Source organism: Capra hircus, chromosome 8 (assembly GCF_001704415.2).
Source record: "Capra hircus breed San Clemente chromosome 8, ASM170441v1, whole genome shotgun sequence".
Classification (NCBI taxonomy): Eukaryota; Metazoa; Chordata; class Mammalia; order Artiodactyla; family Bovidae; genus Capra; species Capra hircus.
In genome coordinates, this window is record NC_030815.1 from 281,293 (window position 1) to 296,261 (window position 14,969).

General features: G+C 38.1%; 1 protein-coding gene across 1 annotated transcript in view; it reads left to right on the top strand.

The window, feature by feature from the left end:
* MFSD14B (major facilitator superfamily domain containing 14B) overlaps nt 1-14,969 on the top strand; it is a 118,643-nt gene that overhangs the window by 86,545 nt on the left and 17,129 nt on the right. The window contains exons 4-8 of the mRNA XM_005683502.3: nt 2,118-2,245; nt 4,489-4,603; nt 8,451-8,669; nt 9,538-9,651; nt 14,249-14,320. Coding sequence (XP_005683559.2) covers nt 2,118-2,245; nt 4,489-4,603; nt 8,451-8,669; nt 9,538-9,651; nt 14,249-14,320 — 648 coding nt within the window. The remainder of the gene's footprint in view (nt 1-2,117; nt 2,246-4,488; nt 4,604-8,450; nt 8,670-9,537; nt 9,652-14,248; nt 14,321-14,969) is intronic.

A 14,969-nucleotide genomic window follows, 5' to 3' on the forward strand; every position in this document is an offset into this window, starting at 1 on the left:
ACTAAGAAGTATTGCATATAGCCAAAACGTAGGATGTGTGCTAGGTACTAGATTTTGAAGGGTTCTATCTGTATGCTGTGCTGAAGATTTTTTTTTTAATATATTATGAAAATTCAGATATACAAAAGGAGAGAATAAGATAATAAACACCCATGTACTCATCATCTAGTTTCATTATTTATCAACATCTCCCCGCTTTTATCTCATCTGTCTTGGTTTTCCGCCACTCATTTTTAATTTTACTATTTAAAAGCAGAGTTCAAACACTTGAAGAATTTCAATTCTGTACAGTTGGGATTTTAAACAGGGGATCAAAGAACTGAAGTCTGCAGCTCATCAAGGTTTCTCTTGGAATTATGTGGAGGACAGATTGAAAGGAAGTAGAACCAAGGGCAGGGAACAGAGGATTTTTTTATTTAAATCCAGGCAAGAAATGCTGAAATGCATCACAGCAGGGGATAGACCAAGAGAGGTCATTATAAGAGAATGGTCTGAAAAATCACCTTGGGGAGCAAAGGAATGATGGGGAAGTTTTGGACAGCTTCTTAGCCAAGATAGGAAGTGTGGGTGTTTGGTCAGGTTTATAGGGAACAGTGTTCATGTTAAATGTCCAAGTAGGAAAGTCCATTTGACTATAGACACAGAACTCAGAAGAGAGATTGGAAAACTATTCATAATGTAGGTGGTGGTGGCCATGCATATAGGCATAGCATCTAAAGGGAGGACAGTGACACCAACAGAGTCTGAGAGGCAGGCCTGTGGCCACCTCAGAGGGCCCTGACATCAAAAAAGAAATTGATATGGAAGTGGTCAACCAGCAGGGTGACTAGCAAATTATGAGAAAGTGATAAATGTGAGGTTTTTTTACTTTCTTTGCTTACGTGTGGTGGTGCTCTCGCCTCCCTTTAGCCTCAACTCTTGTGCAACTTTTCATTATCTCTATCCTAAATTCATGGGAAATAGATGGGAAAACAGTGGAAACAGTGTCAGACTTTTATTTTGGGGGGCTCCAAAATCACTGCAGATAGTGACTGCAGCCATGAAATTAAAAGACGCTTACTCCTTGGAAGGAAAGTTATGACCAACCTAGATAGCATATTCAAAAGCAGAGACATTACTTTGCTGACTAAGGTCCATCTAGTCAAGGCTATGGTTTTTCCAGTGGTCATGTATGGATGTGAGAGTTGGACTATGAAGAAAGCTGAGCGCTGAAGAATTGATGCTTTTGAACTGTGGTGTTGGAGAAGACTCTTGAGAGTCCCTTGGACTGCAAGGAGATCCAACCAGTCCATTCTGAAGGAGATCAGCCCTGGGATTTCTTTGGAAGGAATGATGCTAAAGCTGAAACTCCAATACTTTGGCCACCTCATGCGAAGAGTTGACTCATTGGAAAAGACTCTGATGCTGGGAGGGACTGGGGGCAGGAGAAGAAGAGGATGACAGAGGATGAGATGGCTGGATGGCATCACTGACTCGATGAATGTGAATCTGAGTGAACTCCGGGAGTTGGTGATGGACAGGGAAGCCTGGCGTGCTGCGATTCATGGGGTCGCAAAGAGTCGGACACGACTGAGCGACTGAACTGAACTGAACTGATCCTAAATTCATCAGACAAATAGAATCTACTTCTTTTATGGACATTTAGTATATGCACATTCATCCTGTTTATCCCTGTTAGCTTACAAGCCCTTTAAGAGCAGAAAGTACATATTCATCTGAGTGTCTTCCTTTCACCACTTAATTCAGAGCTTTGCACGTAATAGATATGCTGTATGTTTTTATAAAATGAATTAAGTGTCTGGGTTCTTCCCATACCTTTGGTGTGTGTTCACATTAAGGGCCAGCTATGAGTATATATATTTCATATCACCTCACTTTTCCAGTTTCACCCAGAAAACAAGCTTTTATCCTTTTCTTCCCTCTCAAATAGCATGCTTACAAATTTTGTTAGAATCTTTTTTTAAAAAAACAGGTTGTATTTAATGTTACAAATTATTCTGTTTCAGAGCCACTAAAATGAATTAGAGCATTTAGAAATTCATTTAGAAAATGAAAATTATAAGTAATTGGGGGAATCACATTATAAATTTGACCCTTGCTTCTGCTTTCTTCTCCAGGGTCTGCTCTCGTTTTTGAGTGCCCCACTCATAGGTGCACTGTCTGATGTGTGGGGAAGGAAGCCCTTTCTTCTTGTCACTGTCTTCTTCACCTGCTTCCCAATTCCACTGATGAGAATCAGTCCATGGTGAGTGATTAGGCCCTCCATCATGACTGTCTGTTTGGAGTCACATATGGACAATACATCTACAGTGCACTTTTCAACCTTTGCAGAACAATTGTTCCTGTATTTTCATTTGAACTCTTTGCTAATACTGAAAACAAGTAGGCAGTTGCCATCATGCCCATTTTATAAATGAGGACATGAATGTCTAAGATAGTTACTTAGGTGAAGAAATAGAAATAAAAGATGTCTCTAAGGGCAGTTGTTTTTGTCATGAGGTAAGTTACATGATTGGGTCCTGAGAGGGGGCAGTCTCTGTACTCACTCAGTTGTGGCTCATTTGACTTTGAAGATATGTTGTTTTTGTCAGCTCATGCAGCAATCCCCAAGCTTTATGGCACCAGGAACCAGTTTCACGGAAGACAATTTTTTCACAGACAAGGAGGGGTGGGTGTGTGTTTCTGGTTGTAATGAGAGCGTTGGGGAGCCATGGGGAACAGCAGGTGAAGCTTCTCTTGCTCACCTCTCACTGGGTGGCCCACTTCCTAACAGGCCACAGGCCGCCGCCTGGGGGTTGAAGACCCCTGTTCTAGGGCACTGACATGAACATAGTTTACATCAAAAGTCAAGAGTCCAACTTTCCTGATGGTCCAGTTGGAATTCTGTCTGCCAGTGCTCGGGACACGAATTTGATCCCTGGCCCAGGAAGATTCCACATGCCACTAGGCAAGTAGGCCAGTGTGCCACAGCTATTGAAGCCTCGTGCCCTAGAGCTGGTGCCCCACAATAAGCCACCGCAATGAGAAGCCCACCCACCACAACTCGTGAAAGCCTGCATCCAGCAACAAAGACCCAGTGCAGACAAAAATGAATTAATTTTTTAAAAGGGGGCAGGAGTCACTTTAGTGTGTACCGTATTATGTCCAGCAGCCTATTCTGAATCATAATGTAAATTTTAATTTGATCTTATTTTTTCATGATAAATAGGGAGAGAATAATCAGCATGTAATAACCAAAGTCATTTGGTTAATAAAAATGTGTTGAAATTTGTACCTGACTTGTAACTTAGTTTTTATTGAGCCCAAAGAATGAATGATATTTTGGTCAGAATTCCTGTTGCTGAGATGCTATTCCTATGTGAATAACACAGTTTAGAATGGAAGGGTCTTTTGTGTTTCAGTCATTTTGGGTTTAAATGCAACTGATAGATTTGGGGGATACTCAATGTGAATACTCTCGTTTGGTTATCTGATAGGAATTTTATGTCAATATTTGTCATGTTCTAAATGTGTTGAGTACCTATAAGGAATCATTTTGGTTCCTACCAGATAGATTTCTATAAAATACTTTTTGGTATTGATTCTTTCTGTTCAAGTCCTACTTTTCTGATGCATTAGGTTTTTTGTCCTCTCAATATCTTACAATTTTTTTCTTTAGAATCTTAAAATGATTTTACCTCTTCTCTTCCAGTTGTCATGCAGCTGCTTCTATTGCTTGTATTGACTAATGCATAAAATAAAAATCTTTTATTATTGTTAAATAAAATTGATGATTATGGACCTATCTTCCTCATGTATATGAAGGAAATTTTATGTTTCATCCTTGACTATCAAGCTAGCTTTTGGGTTGAAAAATGCTAGTTCCTATTTTGTTTAGAGATTTTCTTTTTTAAAATCAAGGGAATATCAAGTTTTGATGCCATTAGTATCAGTGGAGATTATTTGAATTTTCTCCTTAAATCTGTTACCATGATTAATTATATTAATAGATTTCTAATATTGAAACATCATTACATCCTAGAATTAAAATACTACATTTTGTTCTATGAGATTCTGTTGGCTAATATTTTAACTAGATTTTTGTTAAACATCTATTTTATATGGTAGAAATTTTTTGTCTTATATTAATTTTTAAAATGCTTCCTGCTTTTGTGTATATGTATTTTTCTCAGCTAAAACTCAGAAATTTAGAAAGTTTTAATTTCTGTTCTGGCTACCATTAAAACTAACTTTACTGCATACTCCTACTTTTTCTTTTTTTTAAACTGCATGTACTAACACCCCTTGAGCAATGACAATATTGGTATGTTTCTACTTCCTCTCCATCTTGATTATAATTTTATTAGTTGTCCTTTATACCTTTAAATATACATGTATTTTTACAATTTATATTTTGGTGTATAACCTTTACATGATATCTTTGGTTTTGATTATAAAAGTGTATATACACTACTTCTCTCATGAATGCTTAAAATAATCTTTTTATAGGTGGTATTTTGCAATGATTTCCATATCTGGAGTCTTCTCAGTCACGTTCTCTGTGATATTTGCCTATGTAGCTGATGTCACTCAGGAACATGAGCGAAGTACTGCTTATGGATGGGTAAGATAATAGATTATGGTTTTTAACCAGAGAAATAATAAACATTCTACTAAAAATTTACTAGAAAGTGAGCTTTTATTAAAATAGTGTTAAACATGTAAAGAAAATCCAAAACAGTTGAAATAAAAAAGGAGACTTGTAAGAAACTAAAAATAGCAAGGTAGAAATTGCTACTGAGTTATCCTTTGGTTTTAGTAGTGTTGGAAGATTGGCAGGATATGTGAGTTGTCACTTGCAAAGTTTTTTTAATTTGGTTTGATTTGTTTCTTGTTAGCTGATCTCTTGAGGAACCATAAACAATAAACAGTTGCTACAATCATAGATCTCTGTGCACCTAATTAGAACTGGAGAGGTGATAGAACCTCAGTTATGTTAATTTATTGTCACTGTATTGCAGGTTGTATGACTCAGACACTTATTTGGAATGTAGTACTATAGAAAAAGGACTGCATTCATTCAGGAAATAATTGTTGAGTCAATAACAAAAGTTATAGGAGACCTTTTTGGGATAATTGAATATTAGAAAGTCACTTCTGATTTTCTTAGGCAAGATATTGGCATTGTGATTATGTAGGAGAAGAAAGACCGATGAAAGATGGCAGTCTGAAACCATTTAGGTCAGAGTGTCACAACCTTGAGAAATACTTAAGTGGTTCAATGGGGGAAAGTGACAGGTGAGCATTTGTGGGCATGTGTTCAATGTCTGAACCTCTTGGGGTATGTGGGTATGAACAGGGAAAGTTTTCCCTTCTTCCCTTTTAGGTTCTTTGAGTTAAGGGAGTGAAAGTCGCTCAGTTGTGTCCAGCTCTTTGCAACTCTATGGACTATACAGTCCACTGAATTCCCCAGGCCAGAATACTGGAGTGGGGTAACCTTTCCCTTCTCCAGGGGATCTTCCCAACCCAGGGATCAAACCCAGTTCTCCCGCATTGCAGGCGAATTCTTTACCAGCTGAGCCACAAGGGAAGAGTGAGCAAAATAATTTAATTGACATAAAGTTGGGGAGAACCTGTAGAACAAAATGGCAACCCACTCCAGTATTATTACCTAGGGAATCCTGAGGAGCCTGGTGGGCTACAGTCCATGGAGTTGCAAGAGTGAGACACGATTTAGCAACTAAAACCAAAGATAGATTAATAGGAGAAAACAAATTTAATTTCATATGTGTGGGAGTGTCACAAAGATGTGAAAGGCTCAAGAACTGTCACTGGATGAGGCTTATATACCATCCTGAGCTAAGGAGAAAGACTATAGGGGTCTGGGACTTCAAAGGGGAGGAAGATAATTCACAGGAAGACAAGGAGAGCAAATCAAATGTTTGCCATTACATGTAGGTAAGTCTTTCTAATATTAAAAATTTATCTTTAGTACTTAGTATCTTTATCATAATATTATCTTTTAATACAAAAAGTTATCTTTAGTATTTAGTATCTAATGTAAAAAGTTATCTAGTATTTACCAGTATTTCTTGGTATAGGCCTCCTTTCTAAGCTCTTTCAGGTTGTTATCAGCTAAGTTCAGTCACTCAGTCGTGTCTGACTCTTAGACCCTATGGACTGCAGTAGGCTATTCTGGGAAAGGTAAAAAGCTTTGCCTGAGTCTCCTGGGTCATAAATTGCCTTCTGCTTGAAACAATCCACATGCCAAAGTGGCACATTTTAGGGTAGCTTATTTTGCTCCCCTTTAGTGTACATTTTGTTCTTCTTTCAACTCTCCTGTGTTTGAAATGTTTATAGTAAGAAGATGGAAGAAGAAAGGTAACCTGACTGGATTGTTGAATGGTTGGAGAGGGACTGAATGCCAGAAACTCAGGTTACTTCTCTCCTGAGTCTTATTCTTTCTGTTAAATTCCACTTCCTGAAAGACAGTAAGCAGTCATTCAGTGTTGACTGAATGAATAATTGTATGGCTCAGTGATGGACATATATGCCAGTTACTGTTGTTCCACAAAACACAACAGTCATTTTTAGTTTGTTGACTTTAGACATCAGTAGTTTAAAAACTTCTCCAAGCCACTCGCCCTCTAGCTATTACTTGCTTCTCCTTCCTTCCTTCTTCCTGCCTCCCCTGAATGTTTCTCATGTCATGTCCTAAAACAGGACATCTCCTGAATGCTGTGGAGGAGGACAGAGGGAGAAACAGATAGGAAAGCTTCAAAGAAGGCAGGATGTTGAAGGTGGGCTTTTTAGGGGTGGTCAGCAGAGTTGAGGGGTGCCAGAAGCCTCATTTATCACACTTGTGAAGCTTTTCTCAACATTGCAGGAAACACTGTTCCTCTTCAGTTTTACTAGATTTTTGTTCTTTTGCCTTCATCAGAAAAATCCCTCACAAAGCTGCTGTGCTAAGCAGTAGTATTTAAGGAAGGATTTCAGAGAGAGAGAGTTCTGGAACCAAAGTGGTCATGACTTAGTTTCCCTATCTCTAGCTCGGTTCTTCATCTGTAAAATGCCAGTTATAATAATGCCTGGTCATAGGTATGTTGAGAGAAGTTACTTAGAGGAGTGCCCTGCTGAAATATGCCCTCCAGGCCTTAAGGTTGCCTGGACTGGATCATAGGACTCAGGGTTTGGCCAATGACTAACCTTTGCATTTAACTCTGTGTGTTAGATGTTGAGATGGCAAACCTGAAAAAAGAAAAAGAAAAAAAGTTTGCAAGCTATCTTACAGATACAGAATAATTAAAAATATCCTTTTGACAAATACTGAGATATTTGTATGCTCCATGATCTTTAGTTCTTTACACTTGGAATGCTATGTAATTAAGGGCAGGAGCTCTGTTTTCTTATTTTTCTAGCACATATAAATACTCAATAATTATTGAACCAGGAAATTCCTATTCCTCAAATTGGAATTCTATGTACTTCCTTTTCTCCCCCAGAAATTTTTAACTTTTGGCTTTTATAATTTTGGTATAATACTAATTTCCAATACATTGTATTTTTACAGTCACTTGGGGGTTATGGATAAAGGAAGAATATCATTGGTTACCCAGGAGTCATAATTTCAGTCATAGTTAATGATTTCTGTAGTTGCTATTAAAATCCATTAGAAGTTTAGATGACCAGCTTATAAATGTGCTTTTCACACCCAGTCTGGTTATAATTTGGAGGCTGTCCACTTAAGCTTCTGAACATTCAGACTACATTTCAAAATAAAGAGAGCCTTCTACATGCTTATATGGATTCAAGTTGTAAGTGATCAGCTGACTCAGTGGTCTTTGGTATTAGGACGTTGAGGGTGACAGCATGACAGAAACTCCTAGCCCAGGGATTTCTCTAATTACAAAGCTTTTGAGGTCTCCTTCAACAAATCTTTTTGCATTTTTGTTGTTGTTATATAGCTTTTTCTAAGACTGCCAGGGATTTCCACCCCCAATTAGTGCTAATGAAATGGTGAAACGGTGCACAGTTTTGGAAGATGAAATCAAGCCTAGTTTCTGAGTAGTTTGTAGATTTTTTTTATCAACCCTGCAAAAACTTTTTTGTTCCTTTCCTTCTATATCCCTGTTCCCTAATTACAGAAGATTAAAATATGTATGGTTTATTTGTGGGGAAGGTTTTACAATTTTTTATTTCTAAATAAATCATTTTTTTGTTCGTGTAGCTTTCTAGAGTAAAGCTACAAGAATTAGAAAGTTATTCAAATTGGTTAATAACTTGTGAGCAAATTCTTAAAAGAAAATTACTTTTAATTCTTAAAAGTTGTATGCAATACAGTCCTTTTGTATTTTTAAAGTTAGAGAAGGCTGGTTTTAGATATGCACCTGCGGGACCCTGGCTGGAAACAGGAATGTAAGTGCACACCTGCTGTAGATGCAGCCCTGGGTGAGAGTGTTCTTTCTCCATAGGTCTCAGCCACTTTTGCAGCCAGTCTGGTTAGCAGCCCAGCCATTGGAGCGTACCTTTCTGCCAGTTATGGAGACAGCGTTGTTGTGCTAGTAGCCACAGTGGTAGCTCTTCTAGACATCTGCTTCATCTTGTTGGCTGTTCCGGAATCTTTGCCAGAGAAAATGAGACCTCTCTCCTGGGGAGCCCGGATTTCTTGGAAACAAGCAGACCCTTTTGCGGTAAATAAAAACATGAAAACACTTACTTTCCTCAATATCTTTCTAAACCATGCAAATAAAAGTGCATTTCTGCAGATTCAAGCATCCTAGCAGTTGCTGGTTTATTTTTTTCTCTAGTAAAAATAGAAAAAATTCATTGAAAATAAGGGACAAAGGTGAACTGTACACCAAAGAATATATAAAATTGATAATTCTTAAGATTTGGACACGAGTGATTGACTGAACTGAAGTATGTGGTTACCATGAGAGACGAGATGCACTTTTGGTGCAACTTTTGGTCTACTCAGACATCCTGTGTAGAAAAGGGTGTAAGGATTTTGGGCAAAGGTATAATATTGAAAAGGTTGTTACTAGTCAAGAGAATCTTGTCACTGACCCCATGCCTGGAGCACATTTATTTTTCTGCCAATTGTGTGGACAAATTATTAATATTTTAAAGAATAAATTTATGTGTAATGAAAACCATGTAATGTTTGTGGCTTTAAAGGAGTTATTATGAGTGAAAAGAGATGAGATTTTCTTAAAAGGTTCTGTAGCAGTGTGGGTTTTTTTATTTTTCAGAGTCTGTTCATAGTATGTCCAGGATCTGTTTCAGTATATGAACCAGTATTCATATGAGATGAGCAAAAATGTTTTTTTAAAAAAGAGAAAAGACTAATATATGAAATATATACCTTTGAAATTAGGACTTGTAATGTCCTTAGAGAGGTGGTAATTGATTTTATGTTAAGGCTCACTTCCTTTTTTAATCCATTCATCTTTTGTTATCCACCTTAAGAAATCAAAAAACAGTGAAGCTAATATCCCAGAATATCAGTGACATCAGTATCTATTTGCTTTTTACGTTTCTGTTTCTGCTTATTTCTAGTCACTGAAGAAAGTTGGAAAAGATTCTACCATTTTGCTAATCTGCATCACTGTTTTTCTTTCATACCTTCCTGAAGCTGGACAGTATTCAAGTTTTTTCCTCTATCTCAGGCAGGTGAGTAAGGAATGCCGGAAAATCAGAGACTGGGATCGGTCTTGAAGTGTTTTATGGAAAAACCCCGGGTAACTCAGCTGGTAAGAATCCACCTGCTATGCAGGAGACCTCGGTTCAATTCCTGGGTTGGGAAGCTCCCCTGAGGAGGGCATGGAAACCCACTCCAGTATTTGTGCATAGAGAATCCCCATGGACAGAGGAGCCTGGTGGACTACAGTCCATGGAGTCACAAAGAGTCAGACATGACTCAGCAGCTAAGCACACAGCCTGTAAGAGGAAAAAATGTGTTGACTTACTTCTAGTTGTAAACGTAGGTGCTGACATATAATTAGTAGTCAGGAGAACTCTAGTGCAATAATTTTTTAAAATAAAATGTTCACTGTGGGAAAAATTTCCTTGAGAATTACACAGAAATAATTAGTAGAAACAAAATTTATTAAATCTTCAATAATACTCATTAAATTTCAGAGAGGTAAAATTTATTTCAGAAGAACCGTGACCCCTGGGTCTGACTGATCACATTCAGTTTGCCTAGTCATCTACGGTAGGCCACTGTAGGGACTTTCCTGGCAGTCCAGTGGTTAAGATTCCATGCTTCCAGTGCAGATGATGTAGGTTCGGTCCCTGGTTGGGGAAGTAAGATCCCACATGTTGCAAACCACCCCCACCTGCCCCTGACACACTCCCCACTACAAAACAAAAACAAAAAAACACCACTGTGGACTTCAAGGTAGGTCACAGATAATGACCAAAGTAATCTTTTCTGTCTTCTGATTTTTCTCCCTTTAAAAGTTTATGCTTCACATTTTCCCCCAAAAGGCAGTTGACTTAAGGCAATTTAAAAAAGTCTGCTTTTCCAGCTGCTGTCTCAGGTCTCTTGGGTTGCTGAGGTCTGAGCTGCCTTTCATTGTAACCCTGCCTTGGTCTTTCACTGGTTTCACTGGAGTCCTTCTTCTAGTGGTTTGCTCCACTTTGTCGGAGCAAGCCTCCCCCTAAGATAAATTCCTCTATCTTTAGAGATATTTCAAATAAAATTTGTTAAGTTTGCCACTCACAGTTTTCCTGAGAGTGTGAGACTGTAGTATTTTATATGGTAGCACAATTAAGTAAAGCTTTTTTTTCAAGCAGTTCCTTTTTTGTTTTACTCATTCATGGTTGGAGGATGCTGGAGATTTAGAGGGAAAAGTAGTGAGATACTGTATTTTGTGTGTGTGTGTGTGTGTACATGCTCAGTCAGTCTGTTATGTCCAACTCTTTGTGGCCCCGTGGACTATAACCTGCCAGGCTCTCTGCCCATGGAATTTTCCAGGCAAGAATACTGGAGTGGGGTTTTTCCTAATTCCAGAGAATCTTCCTGACCCAAGGATCAAACCCATGTTTCTTGCATCTCCCACACTGGCAGGTGGGTTCTTTACTACTAGCGCTCCCTGGGAAGCCCAGGTGTTAAATGTAGAAAATTACATATGCATCATTAAATGTACATTTAATGTGGAAAATAATGTAGGAAAAATGGGAAAGCCCAAGGAAGAAAGTAAAAAAAAAGTCTCCTTTCTTCACATGTATAGTTAACAACAGTGAATATTTTCTTCTCTATCCATTTTTCCTATCAGTTCAGTTCAGTCACTCAGTTGTGTCTGACTCTTTGCGACCCCATGAATCGCAGCACGCCAGGCCTCCCTGTTCATCACCAACTCCCAGAGTTCACTCAAACTCAAGTCCATCAAACTCAAGTCGGTGATGCCATCCAGCCATCTCATCCTCTGTCATCGCCTTTTCCTCCTGCCCCCAATCCCTCCCAGCATCAGAGTCTTTTCCAATGAGTCAGCTCTTCACATGGGGTGGCCAAAGTACTGGAGTTTCAGGTTTAGCATCATTCCTTCCATAGAACACCCAGATCCCCTTGCAGTCCAAGGGACTCTCAAGAGTCTTCTCCAACACCACAGTTCAAAAGCAGCAGTTCTTCGGCACTCAGGTTTCTTCACAGTCCAACTCTACATATGCTTATATCACCATCAACAACAACAGTTAAAACAAATCAGAATAATTCTGTTATTCTGTATTTATGCTCACTTTTTAGAGCTCACATATAATTAACACATATATTTTTAGTTTAAATGGTGTATACTTATAAATCATCTATTTTATAAGAAATTTAATATCCAGTATATATTTAAAACTTTATTCAACAATAAAAAGACATATAACTCAACTAAAAAAGTAGGCAAAAGATTTTGAATACATATTTCTTCAAGGAAAATATACAAATGGCCAATAAGCACATGAAAGGATGGCTAACATCAATACCCATCAAGGAAACCAAACACACCTGCTAAGAAAGCTGTAATAAAAAAGAAACAACAACAACTTAGGCTATGGAGAAATGGCAACCCTCATACATGCTGGTGGGAATGTAAAATGGGGTAGCTACTGTGGAACAGGGCCTGGTGGTTCCTCAAAGTGTCCAGCATAGGGTTCCCAGCAAATCTATTTCTAGGTATATAGCCAAGAGAATTGAAAACACCTATCTGTACAAAAACACTTAACAAAAATTATTATTCGTATAGCCAAAAAGTAGAAGCAAAGTAGAAACAGCCAATCTGCCTATTAACTGATGAAATGGATCAACAAACATGATACATCTGTACAATGCAATGTACAGGGTGTTTTTTTTTTGGCAATAAAAAGCAATGAAGCACTGATACATGCTACAAGATGGGTGAACTTTGAAAACGTTATGCTAAATGAAAGAACCCAGAACCATATATAGTGTGATTCCATTTATATCAAATGCTCCGAATAAATAAATTCAGAGAGACAGGAAGTAGATTACTGACTGGGTGGTGGGGTAGGTTGTGGGAATGGGACTCCTGATGGGATACCATGTTTCTTTGAAGAGTGATGAGATCTTCTAAAATTGATCATGGTAATAATTGCCCAACTCTGTATCAATACTGTACTGTGCTGTACTAGTTGCTCAGTTGTGTCCAACTCTTTGGTACCCCATGCACTGTAGCCCACCAGGCTCCTCTGTCCATGGGGATTCTCCAGGCAAGAATACTGGAGTGGGTTGCTGTGCTCTCCTCTAGGGTTTCTTCCCAACCCAGGGATCGAACCCAGGTCTCCCACATTGCAGGCAGATTCTTTACCATATAAGCCACCAGGGAAACCCATATCAATACTAAAACCATTGAATTGAATTGTGTGCTTGCAATGGGTGGATTGTATGGTATTTTTAATTCTACCTCAATAAAGCTGTTTTAGAAATATATTTATTGGGGAATGAGGGGGGATGGACTAGCTTTTTAGGGTTAGTAGATACAAACTTTTACATATAGAATGAATGGACAACAAAGTCCTACTGTATAGCACAGTGTATATAGCACTCTGTATATTCAGTGTCCTGGAAAAAGAACATCAGAATGTATAGATGTATAACTGAGTCACTTTGCTATATAGCACAAGTTAATACAACACTGTAAATCAACTGTACTTCAATTAAAAAATACATACATGGGCTTCCCTGGTGGCTCAACAGTAAGGACTCTCTGCAGTCCAGGAGACGTGGGTTCTATCCTGAGTTGGGAAGATCCCCTACAGAAGGAAATGGCAACCCACTCTGGTATTCTTGCCTGAGAAGTCCCATGGACAGAGGAGCCTGGTAAGCTACAGTCCATGGGGTTGCAAAAGTAAACATGACTTAGCAACTAAACCACCATAGATTCCATTTTTTTTAATTGCATTCAATTGGAGAGTGATAGGATAGTGTTAATGTCAGTAGCACTGGTTTGGGAACCAGAATTCTGGCTCTCATTAGCTAATTGTGTGATTTGAAGCAAGATAATCATTTATGAAATGTGAAGATTATTTACAATAATTTTTACAGTTTTTTTTCTGGATTTTATAGTTTCAATAGATGGCAAACTAACTTTAAAAACTTGATGTTTAAAACTTAAAATTTCAGGCATTTCATAGCTGCTCTTAAGCTTAAGAGGCTTAGACATCATTGCTAGCTAACTTTGGCTGCTCATTGGAATAACCATGGGAGCTTTTTAAAACATACCTGTGTCTGGGCCCAGAGAGTCTGATTTAATTGATATCAAGTGAGTTCCAGCATCTCTTTTCTCCCCTCTCCCTTTCTCGGTTGCCCACATGATTTTAATATGCAGCCAAAGTTGAGAACCATTTAACTTTCGAAGTGAATATATTCTGTGTTGACAGCATCAAAAATCAAATTTTTCTTTTCTTCATTTTTTTCCCTAGTAGTGGATAATGTTACATAGCTCTTGGTGGATTGTAGTGGGGAAAGCATATGAAAACAGTAGGGAGACCTGTAATAGAAAATATTGTGCTAGTAGTTAATCTTAGTCATATTCAGTTGTGCCTGCTTACAGTGATTTCTCATGACAGGTTTAGCTATAAATTATTAGTTAAATAGGTTTAGCTTTGAGCACTGCCTAAATTTCCATTGTCAAGGTTTCATGAACTTTCCTCAACTATTTTATTCTATAGCTTTAATGGAACATAACATTTCTTATTATTTATATAATGCAAAAAATTTGTATTATTTATACATTGCAAAATGTGTTCATTTTCACAGGTCATAGGATTTGGATCTGTTAAAATTGCAGCTTTCATAGCTATGGTAGGAATTCTGTCTATTGTGGCTCAGGTGAGTGTTATTTTACCCATCCACCCCACTTTTTTTTTTTTTAAACATTTTTAATCTGAAATAACTTTAGATTCACAGGAAGCTGCAAAGAAATATTCGTGAAGGTCTCTTGCACCCCTACATCAGTTCTGTACCTTCCCTGCCATGGTAGCATGTTATACAGCTGTGAACAATATCATACCCACTGTATCCACTAATGTGGATACGGATCATAGAATTATTCTCTTTTTAATAAAATCTGGAGGTTGTGATATAGGAAGAATTTAATATAAATATTTTAAAATTAATTTCTTAATTGAAGGATAATTGCTTTACAGAATTTTATTGCTTTCTGTCAAACATCAACATGAATCAGCCATAGGTATACACGTGTTCCCTCCCTCTTAAACCTCACTCCCACCTCCCTCTCCATCCCAACCCTCTAGTTGATGCAGAGACCCTGTTTGATTTCCCTGAGACATACAGCAAATTCCCATTGGCTCTCTATGTTACATATGGTAATGTAAGTTTCCATGTTACTCTCTCCCTACATCTCACCCTCTACAGCCCTCTCCCTGTGTCCATAAGTCTATTCTCTATGTCCATTGCTTCTTCGCTGCCCTCTAAATAAATTCTTTGGTACCATCTTTCTAGATTCTATATATGTGCG